Source organism: Ovis canadensis, chromosome 3, assembly GCF_042477335.2.
Source record: "Ovis canadensis isolate MfBH-ARS-UI-01 breed Bighorn chromosome 3, ARS-UI_OviCan_v2, whole genome shotgun sequence".
NCBI classification, from domain to species: domain Eukaryota; kingdom Metazoa; phylum Chordata; class Mammalia; order Artiodactyla; family Bovidae; genus Ovis; species Ovis canadensis.
In genome coordinates this window covers 176496328-176509357 of record NC_091247.1, presented here as the reverse complement: position 1 = coordinate 176509357, position 13030 = coordinate 176496328, and the positions used below count along the sequence as shown (strand labels likewise).

Sequence of the window (13030 nt, the reverse complement as noted above, 5' to 3'; positions counted from 1 at the left end):
CTGAGGCTCAGAGAAACTGATGCCACACAGAAAGGAAGTGGCAGAGCAGGGTTTGAAAGACCTGGTCTTTCTGGTGCTAATAATCATCATCGTCTCACTACCACATAGCCTATGATAAAATGTAATAAATATATTTGGTATGGTTTCCCGTTCTATGTAAGTTAGAAATACACTAGTATAACCGAAACATTTAAAAGAAGTTCCTGGAAGATTTAACACATCATTTTCTGTTGTTGCTCAAAGTAACAGAAAAAATAAACTTTCAACAACTAAGTCCTGTAACAATTTAGAGTTTAAGATATAACCATTCTGGGGGAATTGCCTGGCAGTCTAATAGTTATGACTCCGTGCCTCCACTGCAGGGGACAAAGGTTTGATCCCTGGTCAGGGAACTACGATCCACATGGCACGTTCCATCCCCCTACAAAAAAGACACAATCATTCTGTGCACTCAGATTTACCAACCAGACACTTTATAGAAATCATAGTTACCTACTACCAGGTCTATAGTATATAGAGAATTTTTAAGAAAATCTTTAAAAATCCTTACAAGATCTTGACTCTTAAAAAAAAACAAACATAGCAACCTGCTCTTTTAAGTTAGTTACTTTAATCAATCCCACTAAAAAACTACAACTTTATGATCTCACATAACTCAAAATCCTAATTGAACAAAATATGCAAAGGCTAATAAAGCAAATCTATTAGTCTACTTTAGAATTCTGAAAACTCTTGTTATATTTTATAATAAAGACAGATGCTATAAAAGGTCTATTCCAGCAAAGAAAACGAATTCTACATAAACTTAAAACTGGAGGACATTTAAAATACTGAAAACCTTTTTAGGTTTAACCTAAAACCTTTAACCTTTACCCTGCTAAAGCAAACGAAAAGCCAAATATAATTAAAAAAAATTAAAATCACAAGTGGTAACATTACCTTTTAAGAACCAACAGACCACTTACTTTGAAAGAATGCCAAGTTCCTTACTGACTTGTGCTCTATTCTTCTTCTTCTTTAACTTTTCTGCACTTATTGTGGTTTTGCTGAGATATTGGAGAATAGCAGGTACATGAGGTAGAATTAATCGTCCTCCTATTGTGATAGACTCTGAAATATAGGTAAACGTACTGATTTTAATTAACTGCACTCTTAAAAGATAACTGTACAATATCTTCTCAATGCCAGAAAAGGCAGGCACTCAATTACCATGAAGCTTTCATACATTTCAACCTCCAAGATTAACTAAATTTCTTCTTAGTTAAAACATCTATGCTGTTGTTCAGTCACTAACTCATGTCTGACCCTTTGCGACCCCATGGACTGTGGTACCCCAGGTTTCCTTTATCATTATCTAAATTGAAAATCCAATATGAGACCCTTGAGGTTTTATTTAAACCACTTTCAGTAGCACTAAAAGAACTGTTAGGATAACATGGTAAGAAGAATTCAGAGACATGACAGTGGAAATCATTCGATAATGTCCTAGAGGACAGTTGAGCTTTCTGGAGAGTAAATAATCTGAATTTCTAACTACTGCAAAGAAAATTCAGTTTATATAAACTGAATTATTAGGTATTTAATTAATCTAGATATTAATTCCTAGAGAAGAGAAACTCTCTTAATAGCCTAGATTACCTGAAGAATCAGATTCTATTGACTTTTTCGTTCTGAGAGTACAAATGATACCTCAAAAGTAGAAGAACCCTTTTTGCTCTGTACAGCTTACATACCATCTGCACTTTCTGTGTATACACATCCTGTCACCGGCAAGCTCAAAACTGTTTCTGAGGGTTCAAAATCTGGAAGGCTAAGAAGGTCGTCGGCTATTTCCATCACAAGACTAGCTGTGGCTTCAGAGAGGTTCTTTGCTGAGAGAATCGCAAAAACATTGGTCAGGATATCACATTCTGGGTGCCCAGGTTTCTGTTTAGCCAGGAAACAGAAATATCTGCAAGAGGAAGCATTGAAACAGTCACCTTCTTTCTCAATATGTTTACTTCTAAAAACATGTTCCTTATGGATTTTCAGTTTAATGAAGATATATGTGTATGTGTGCAGATGAATGCTTGCTAATAAGCTCAGAAGGGAAATTACTTTAAAATTTGATGGATTATAATTCTAGGCACCATACAAACATTGTATTATCTTGACACTTTATGTGTATTTCTCATATCATCTTGGCACTTTATATATATTTCTCTTTTTATGTATATGTTAATCTTCCTAACATCTCCGTTAGGGTGGTATGCTTATCTCTACATTACAGATGCAAAAACAGAACTGTCCAAAGCCACTAAGCTAATAAGTGGTAAAACTGAGCTCTGAACTGCTAGTTCTAAGAGAAATGTACTAAAGACAGGCTATTTTTCAATTATAAGCCTTCTAGAATGTGAATGTTTATGCTATTGCTGCTAAGTCGCTTCAGTCGTGTCCAACTCTGTGCAACCCCATAGATGGCAGCCCACCAGGCTCCCCTGTCCCTGGGATTCTCCAGGCAAGAACACTGGAGTGGGTTGCCATTTCCCTCTCCAATGCATAAAAGTGGAAAGTGAAAGTGAAGTCACTCAGTCGTGTCCAACTCCTAGCGACCCCATGGACTGCACCCCACCAGGTTCCTCCATCCATGGGATTTTCCAGGCAAGAGTACTGCAGTAGGGTGCCATCGCCTTCTCCGGTAAATGTTTATACACTCACATAAAAACCAATGTACTACAACACGAAAATTAGGAAAACAGACCACAGGTCAAATAAACAATTGCTGATCTAGGATATGCAACATTCAGATTAGGATCATTTGTGAAAGGAAAGGTGATGAACCCATCCCCAATAATGAAAGCCTCAGATAAACAATGCCCCAAAGAGAAGGGAACACAAAAGCTTTCTAGCTACACATAAACCAGCATTTGTTTTACAGCAAGAGATGCGATCCTAACAATCAGTAGGAAGGTCAAACTGAAAAAATTCAAATAGTTTGCTTTACCAGTTCATCATCACTGGAAAAAGAGCTCAAGCACTTGAACATGTTTAATCTTGACAAACTCAAAGAAAAGTTCTAAGAGGTTATGTTCATACAAGTTTGTCCAGTAGATACTGGGGACAGTGTGGGCAGGCACCAAACAAGACAGTTTACTTATTATCGTCTCTATTGTCAACGAGAAAGAAACTGTAGCAAAGAATGAAAGGGCATCCAGTGACGTGGCTCTATCCTTGATGAGGACCTAATTAACATAAAAACGGAATCACTATTGTAAAGCCTTCTTCGGTGAAAGTCCTTCATACCTTAATTGTGTAACAATGATACAACCATAAAACGTTTCTCAAGTATGCCTATGAAGTCCTGCTTATAAACGTCCAATGAGAAAACAAGATATGAAATCGCTTTATCCAACTGGGAATTAAAAGAGCCCTTCTGACAGTAAAGACAAAATAGGCTTTCCTGAGGAAGACAATATCAAGGTATTCGGTTTGTTTTTGAAGACTATTTAATGACATGGGGAAATGTTCATGACAATATACATGAAAAAACAAAATCAAAAGATAGCTATACGGTATGATCCCAATTTTGTAAACTGATGCCAAGATTTTAACATCACTGAATCAATGATGAAACACATTCTCCTTTATTCTATCTTTTGTTCTTCAAACTAGATAGGACAAACAAGTCTGCTTCCATCACTCTTCAGTAAATATGCATTTAGTTTTTATAACAAAGCATCTCTGAACCATCAGTCAATGAAGGTTCTGTTAATGGCTCATAATGGCCATAAAGGGATACTGTATCTGTGACCATGAGTGCTGCATGCAAATTTAGATGGCGTTTTATAAAGAATAGAAGAAAATGACCTATAAAATCCAGGAAACCTATGAATTTTTTTTTAAGTGGGAACTGAGAAAAAGACTAGAATGCCAATCACAAATCAGCTTTTACTGATTTTCTATTTCATTTTATATTTATACATAGATACACATGTAAAAGCATTCTTCCTGGATCACACTACACCTATGATTCAGCAAATGCACTTTTCTTTAAACTATGGATTTTGAAATTCAATGACTTTATTCTCTTTAACTGCACTAAACATAGGTCACTACGTGGAAAGAGCATAAATGACACTGTTAGTTCCCTTTATTCGTTTTGACTAGATTAGTCTAAAACACTGCCATTTTTAAAGGTACAAAAAAAAAATTTACCTTGCATTTCTGCACCAGATACTAATTAGTTTCAGTAGAGGAGTAGGAGAATACTGACTTTCAGATCCAAGCCTGCTGATCTAGATACAAAATAAAAACAATACAAGATAAGAACATATACAGACTTGAAGGAAAAAATCAAACAACTAAAAAGCAGAACAAGAACAGAAGCCACACGAGGATAAAAGAGCCAAGAGATAGAGATTAATATTTAAAGGATAAACTGAACAGTGAGCAACTGTGCCTAAGATCAAGTCTCTGCTACAGTCTTAGCTATAACTACACCAGTTATCATCACCAAGTGTGGACAACCAGAGAAATCAAACAAGAAAACATGCGACAAAAATCCCGGTGTGTTTTTCCTCATGCTTGTCAAAACCCAGAGGCATACCATGTGAGGTGCTATAAAAGTTATATGGCATTTGCTTAAGAGACACAGTCATATTCAAATTAGCCTTAAGTATAAATGCTACTATACCACAGAAACTAGCTCTTGAGCTTTTGGTGGTAGTGGAAGCAAAGAAAAGTGTTCTAAAACTTCCAGAAACAAAGAAAAGCTTGACATGACAGAAAAGGCCAGGATAAGCATTCATGCCTGGGTGTAGACTGTGCGGGTAAAGCAGTAATAAAGGAAAAAGCAGATGGCATCTGGGCAGAATGTGGAAATCAAGGTTTACCTGGGGCCAAACTACACCATGAAATACTGCATCAATTTCTTCTGTTCTGAATGGATAGGACTCCCAATCCAAAAAGATATCAGTTACCATTTTGATTCCAAGACGTCTTAAATTTTTCAGTGGGTTAATAAACCTCAGCTGTATCTGTAAAATAAAGATCTTCTATTATAAGAAAGTATTGTTTTTATCTTTGATTCCTCAGGGAGGCACTCCTGCTCAGAGAGCTAAGAATCAAGCTGGAAATCCTGCTAAGTCGGTTGACTCTGGTTCTGATTCACATGGAAACATCAGTAAGTCATATCGCTTTTCTCACCGAACAAGAAGGGAATACAGACTTCAAAAAAAAAAAAAAAAAAAGAAAAGAAAATCAAGTGGTGGTATGTGTTCTATTATCAATGTCCAGCAAAATCACACTAAGTATCCTCAAGGCAAAACAAAATCTCAGTGGGAACATCTGTTTTGTATTCCACACTGTTTTACTTTTTTATTCAAGCAAGTGTCTCAAGTAAAATTCTGATTTCTTTCCACAAATAGAACACTCTAAACAAAACTTTTTCTCCCATTATAATGCTTCGGATTAGGAAAAATAAAAATCTAAATGTTCATTTCAAATGAAAGCCACTTTTCTATTTTTTTATATTTGTATTATTATTTTTACTTTTTTTTTTTTAAGACTATGAGTTTTTGGTTATTGTTAAAATTAGTCCACAGGACTGAAGAACTTATAATTTCTTCAAACAGTGAAATACTTTGTGCAGTAAAGGAGAATGAAGTGACTGAATTAAGGCCTGCAAAGATCTCAAAATATACAGCTCAAAGGAAAATACAATTTGGAGAAAAATAAGATTTATCTGTTTAGAGGCATAGAAGCTAGAGTCAGTAGATGTCTAAATTAACAGCAAATTTCTTTTATTAGCAGGTTCTGGCATCTCCTTTCCTACGAGTTATAAAATATAAATAATGTAGCCAATTTTTTTAGGCTCAGAGTAGAAAAATATACTGAGCCTATACTAATGAGTCCCATGGTATGCTAGCCATAGTCCTGACCTCAACTTATAATCTTCCTGAACATTTATTAAACTACATGAGAAATGAAAAATAACAAAGATATCTGACTTAGGACAAGAATTACTATAAATTAGAGGAAGGTTAAACTTCAGGCAGAATTTCCACTGGATCTTAAAAGATGAAGAGATTTAGGTCAGGCAGAGGGAAAAAAAGGCCTCAGAGAGATTTCTCCCAAGCACAGAATGTTGTAAAATCAAACAAATGGGAGACGATTCAAAACCTAATTGTTTTTCCACTTGATTAACATATTGCGAGCTCCAGATATATAAGTGGCAACTTATTTTCTACACTTGACTTTAATTAGTGACATTTAAAGCACACTAAAATGTATGAAGACAACGCAAGTGCTCTCACATAATGAACATCAAGTCTTGTGGCCACGATAACATGGAGAAAACTCTTAAGTTACTTGTCATGAGAATCTGATAATCTGATGAACGGAAGTATCTGAATATGAAACTGAACATTTTAAATTCAAGAGAGTATGAAGATGCCATTAATTTGCTATGTAAATCTGAGGAATCATGATGGCTGGCATACCCATCAAGTTTCTACCACTCACTTCTAACTAATTATTTCATTATACAAGTTACAAAGAGAGGAAGTGACAGACAAGCACAAGACAGTGACTCTGTTACAAGTCATTCTGTTTTGCCTCAGTTCCACTGGCAGTACTTCCATTGTTCTCTGGATCACATCTGGCGAAAGATAAAAACTATTACTGATATTTGAAGAAGCACGGTATCAAGATCCCCTGGAGCAATAAGAAACTAACCTTGGCAAACATGACACCAAATCAGAGGCCCCACTTTCCCCCACCTCCATCAGCCGCCCAAGGCCCCCATCATGTAGAAGCTGCATGTTCTATTCTCTTTTGTAACTACAGGGCCAACTGCCCAGTCTTCTCAGTAATTGTTGAGAAATTAAACTGGAGAAAAATCCTAAGAATGAGCAACTGCAGACTTTAATTCCTAGAGGAATACTCCATATGACAGAGTTTATGGACATTTACAAGTTACTTCCTTACTTAAATATACCAAAACAAAAAAACACAAAAAACTAAAACCAAATCAAAACAACCTTCAAGACACCATTTCAGTGTCAGTCAACGCCCTGAAGGATCTGAAAGATACCAAAAAGTCAATGTTTGACTTCACTCAAACACACAAGTGCAGAACTTTAACTCACTTGAGCATATTACTATGTGATAATTCATTACAGAAACTCAACGGATTCCCTGGACTTGTCCAAGAATTAACAAGAAGGAAGAAAAGAAGGCTCTTATGTGTCAGGAAGGCTAGCATCTCACTGTCTAATGAACTGTGAAACTGCATAAATGATCCTCTGAATTACTGATTGTTGACTCAGGAGTAAGGCTGCATTACTGAGTAACATCTTCTAAGTTAACCAGAAAGTCAGAGGACTTTCGTGATTTAACATGCCCACGTACAGGCAGTCACTGTCACTCACTATAAGACAAAAACTAAAGTTCTGTTTCTTCCTGGGATATGTCAATACTGCTCTACCCCAGGACTTTGTGCTACTAGTTGCTTTCTCTGCCTGAAATGTTCTTCCAGTGGCTGGGTAGGTATAAGCTCAAATATCAGCTCTTGAGAGGTGACCCTGAACACCCTACTAAAAGCAGCACCCATCTACCTCTGGTTATTTTAAATTCTTTACATCTTCATGTCTTTCCCTAACATGCTCACGCTTTCCTTTACTTTTGTGAATGTATGGCACGTATTTCTTAATGTCCTTGTCTAATTCTATCACCTGTATCATTTCTGGGTCTGATTCTATCCTTTTTTTTTTTTCCCCATTACCGGCAAAATCCTCCTCTTTCCTGGTAATACCCGACTGGATGTTAGACACTGTGAACTCTAATTTCATTTAAATCACCCAAAAGGTTTTGAGCTTTATTCTGGGATGCAGTTGATTTACTCAGGAAAAGTTTGATCTTTTTAGGCTCTGTTAGGTGGAGGCACAGCAGCTTTTATGCCTGGGCTAATCTGGCTCCACTACAGAGACAGTCCCCTTCCAAGGACACTCTGTGATGCCACATTTCATGAGGTTTCTGCTCTGGCTGTCAGGAACATGAGCTGCTCCCAGCCCTGTGTTAGCTGCAGGGCTGCTGTGCCTGATCTCTTCAGGTGGTTTTACTGCTTCTAGACATGATAAAATAACAGGGACCAGATTTAGCCTCCAGTCTCAAGACGCTAAAGAATATATGAAACAATGATTTTCTGGACACTGGACAGCAGTTAACAGAGGACAGTCATCCCTGAGAGAGGAGAAACAGTCGAGATGAGTCCTACACATTCCTTGGCTTCCTGCCTGCAGACTTTCAGACCTTGGTATGGGAAGGAAGTGCCCAGAATGAGGGGACAATGGTGCGGCTCGGGGAGGCCAAGGTGGCTAGAAGTCACGAACAGAGGACTGAAGAGAAAACAGGGACACAGAGAATGACTTACAGACGTCTGCAGAGGGACCTCCTGAGTTTATTTTCCTCTTAGAACTTACCAACTGAAGGAATTTATTTATTAAAGGCTGTAGTCCCTCTCGAGCCTCTCTTTTGAGAGGGTATTGTTTCCAGTTAGGAAACCGAGTGGGATCTCAGAGGACAATGATGACTGGTTCAGCTTGGTGGGTTCGTCCAGGAATCCCCTGGTCCCACACCTGGGGGTTAATTTTGTCCTCCCATAGTTTTTGGTCCCTCTCTATTGGAGGTGCAATAGGTTCTTCAGTAGTAAGCAGGAGCTGCAGGGCTCTAGGGGCTGAAAAACTTCCCATCTAATCTCCCCAAGATACTGAGCCCTTACTATTTCATTTTCCATCTACAACAATGTCTGGCAGATAGCAGGTGTGAAGTAAATATTTACTAAATAATTAAATGGACAGGAACTTTTGTTTGATCCTTCACCCCAGTGCTTAGTACAGTGTCTGACACAGTAGGGGCTCAATGAATAAGGCAGCATAAAATTCTGGCTGTATCTGAGAGGCAGTTTACCAGGCACATCGATAAAACAAATAAGTGTTAGCCAAATTAAAACTGTGCCTATTTGTCATTAACAACAGCAGAAACCTGAGTTATGAATCAACAGCAGAAACCTGAGTGTGGATTTTCACTTCAGGTCCTATCTCCTTCAAGAAGTCTTCAGTCCATAAAAACATTTTAAGTTCCCCTAAACTCCGCAGAGTAAACTTATGTTCACACACCTGTTTCAACAGAACATAAATGTATCATCTTCAGAATCCTTCAGAAAACATTTCCTAAGCACCATCTCATGAAGTCTCCTGGCAGTTAGCTAGTTGGCTTATCATGCCCAATCTTGTTACTTACCTTCACTTAAAACACTGCATTTAGAGTAGGTAAGCATTTACTTTTACAAGACTTCTGGGCAACTCTATCTCAACAAGGACAATGCCAACAGTGTTCTCTTCATTCTCCAAATACTCTGAATAAATGAGAGTTAGAAGATGTCTCTCATACTTTCAGGCTTCTGAAATTATAAATCTAAGAAATATCAGTTCAACTATCCCAGACTTTGGTCTCTGAGACACAGATAGAACTAAGTGCCTCCCTACCATTTCACCTCCTTTTTAAATAGACACTTGATATAATCTGCGTTTTCTAGCTATTCATAAGCATTTATAACAGTGAAGATTCCCAAAAGGAAAGGTCATTTTAAAGAGACACCTTACATAAGAAAGATTTAACCTAGAATGATGTTAGCTATTCAGGCTCCAACCAATTTTCCAAGTAAAACACCGACCTGTATTAGCCCAAGAAGAAAGTGATAAAAGTTGCTCAGTCATGTTCGACTCTTTGCAACCCCGTGGACTGCAGCCTGCCAGGCTCCTCCGTCCATGGAATTCTCCAGGCAAGAATACTGGAGTGGGTAGCCATTCCCTTCTCCAGGGGCTCTTCCAGACCCAGGAATCGAATCAGGATCTCGTGGATCACAGACAGATTCTTTACCAGCTGAGCTACCAGGGAAGTCCTATTTGCCCAAGAAGAAAGCTAAAGTTTAAAGTGAATCTCGCTCACCTTTTCTCGTTGGTCAAGGATGTGAGATACAGTTGCAGTCATGCAGAGCAGTAGCTGCAGAATCTTTGGTAAATATGCGCTGATCAGGTGACTAATGTTCTTCAAGACTATCTCAAGGCTATTTAATATGCCGTGCTGACGACCCAAAGGAAGAACTTTAGACAAATCTAAATCTTCTACTGCTTGAATGACAGCAGAATGGCACTCTCCTGGTAAAACACAGAAGAGCAGAGATAGTATGTGAAGTGAAATATTAGCTCGTTCCCATTTACAATTATAGCTTCCTTTCAATTTCTCCCAATAATAGAGCATTTTCTATTGTTATAATTTACAGATAATATATTTTACTTATTTTTTTCTCCTTTTGATTCTTACCAAACATTAAATGAGCTAGATATAGTAGGTTTTACTATTATCACTTTATAGATGAGGAAACTGAGGAATAAGAGAGAATAAGAAACCCGTGAAAGAACAAAGTCTCTAAGCCCAATTCTTCCCCTATTTATACAATTCCTCAAAACCTGAGGAATTCCATTTTATTAATATTCCGTCTATCAACTTTCCACATTTTCCCCTCTGAGCTTTCATGGACTATGCTAATTTCAGCAGTTTCAAAGAAAATACCTTGCTATGTGATAAGCTCTTTAAAGGCTGAGAATCAAATGTTTTATTTCTCTTGCAGCTGCTTGTGAATAAGTAAAACAATGGTCCTTTATAAATGGGTGCCAAACTGATTCCATAACTTACTTAAAAGACTTGAATTGTTATTGCTTGAGCTTTACTTCAGACCAACTGGTATGAGATCATGAGCTTGCTGATTCACACACCTAAGTGGTTTATCCATAAGGGTATCATTTATCGCTACGCTCTTACAACAGAGGCCATTGCACTGAACAAAACCTTTCTATTTGTTAACAGCCAACTTTCTTCACAGGGCAATATTATACTGAATGAAAACTTTTTAAACAGCTATACTTATTATTAAAAAAACAAAAAGCAACACATTACCCTACAAATAAATCTATGTTTGCCTAAAGCAAACCAATTATAAAACTGGAAGAGAGGTATTGTAGTCAGGAAGATCTGGGTTCCAATCCCAGGGCAAAGTACCTACCTCTCTAAGCCTGTTTCCTACCTGTAAAATGGCAACAAATAAATACTGAACCCTAATGTGGCTGCTTTAAGGGTCAACTGAGTTTTAGGTAAAGGAGCCTGTCATTAATTCTGGCACAAAGTAGATGCTCAATAAATGTCAGCCAGTATTACTTTTAATTACTAACCTCGCATACCGGAGAACATATGACAGAACATCACATTGTATACAGTTACTAATCCACTTTGTTTAGACTGTGAGGTTAAGAGCAGAGGTTATAAATGCTCGGTTTTCTATTTTCAACAGTGTCCAGGGCACAGGGGGTATTTGACAAATCATTATTTAGTAGGTGAATGACTCAGTGAAAGAATACCTGCCAGGACAATTAAGATTCATTCTGCAGCACACTTTAAGTTTCTAAGGAAAAACCTTTTCATCATATATGTCTGAGAGGTACCACTTTTCAAGGGCTTGCTTCCTTGGTGGCTTGGGTTGGTAAAGAATATGCTTGCAATGTGGGAGACCTGGGTTCGACCCCTGGGTTGGGAAGATCCTCTGGAGAAGGAAATGGCAACCCACTCCAATATCTGTGCCTGGACAATTCCCACGGAGAGAGGAGCCTGGCGGGCTACAGTCAATGAGGTCGCAAAGAGTCAGACACGACTGAGTGACTAAGCACTTGGCACATGCTCTACAACTTGGCATCACTTTTCAAATGGCCAAAATGTACAATAGAAGCAGAAAATACACATTTTCTAATCAGGGGCTTATTAGCACAAGGCTGATGATAATCCCAAGAACATTTGTGAGGTCCACCTAATTCAATCAAAATTTAAATGAATTGCATGTCAGCAAAAGACCACCACTGAGACTGGGAGGAGCAACCAACCCCCTGAGAAAGATGCCCAAGAGCGTAGGGGAACAGCCTGAGACAGCAGAGGTCTGAACAGAGAATGTGCATTCAGAGCACGGCAGGCAGTTGATACCTACCATTCCTGAAGTGCTTCACAGGCTCAAACAGCAGGTCTAAGAATATCTCGATCTCTTCTGGCTGGGTCCCAGCCAAGAACCTCAGGACGATGGACATGCGGGTACCAGAAGCAGATTTCCCCTGAGTTTTACTTCCAGTCTTATTCTTCATTCGACCATACAAAATTCTAAAATGTCCAAGAAGGTTATTTGTTTGCACATTAATCCTAAAACATTATTTTTTTGCACATTAATCCTAAAACACAGTTGTTTTGTTTTCCTAGAAGGCTGGAATAGCAGCTCAACAGATTTAAGTGAATGTTTCTAAAACAGGGAAGAATGAAATAAAAATCAAATTTTTAACATGGAGATTTTAAAATAACAACAACAAACAAGGCAAAGGGAAGCAGGAAGAAGAAAATGATAAAGACAATGACTGGAAGCTGGTTCTTTGGAGGAGGGAAAAAAAGAAATAAAACAGGCAGGCCAGAGATAAGTCTCAACAAGGAAAAATGAAAACAGGAATATATAGATTAAAACGAAGTAAAATAAGAGTACAACTATAAGTAAAACAAGGAAACTGGAAAGATTTCAATTAAATGGGCAATCTTCTGGAAAAAATCGACATCTATAAATAGTCAAAAGGAACCTAACAAAACCTGAAGAGATCAGCAATCATGAGTAAACTTGGAGTCAAAACAGTTTTACAGATGAATTGTTAAAACTTTCAGGGAAAAACAATCCCCATGATATAGTTCCACAGCAGGGAGAAAGGAACTAGTCCTTTTTCAGGGATGGATCTAGAGATTATCATACTAAAGTGAAGTTAAGTCAAAGACAAATATTATATGATATCAATTATATGTGGAATCTAAAAAATAATACAAATGAATCTATATACAAAAACTGACTCATAGGCACAGAAAACAAACTATGATTACCAAAGGGGAAAGAGATGGGGAAAGGGACAAATTAGAAGCA

General features: G+C 37.7%; 1 protein-coding gene across 1 annotated transcript in view; it reads right to left on the bottom strand.

The window, feature by feature from the left end:
• Nucleotides 1–13030, bottom strand: part of UTP20 (UTP20 small subunit processome component) — an 87716-nt gene that overhangs the window by 35077 nt on the left and 39609 nt on the right. Inside the window, exons 26-31 of the mRNA XM_069581061.1 lie at nt 12071–12237; nt 9988–10196; nt 4872–5015; nt 4195–4274; nt 1734–1951; nt 966–1110 (exon numbers count right to left, since the gene is read on the bottom strand). Of these exons, the coding sequence (XP_069437162.1) occupies nt 966–1110; nt 1734–1951; nt 4195–4274; nt 4872–5015; nt 9988–10196; nt 12071–12237 (963 nt within the window). The remainder of the gene's footprint in view (nt 1–965; nt 1111–1733; nt 1952–4194; nt 4275–4871; nt 5016–9987; nt 10197–12070; nt 12238–13030) is intronic.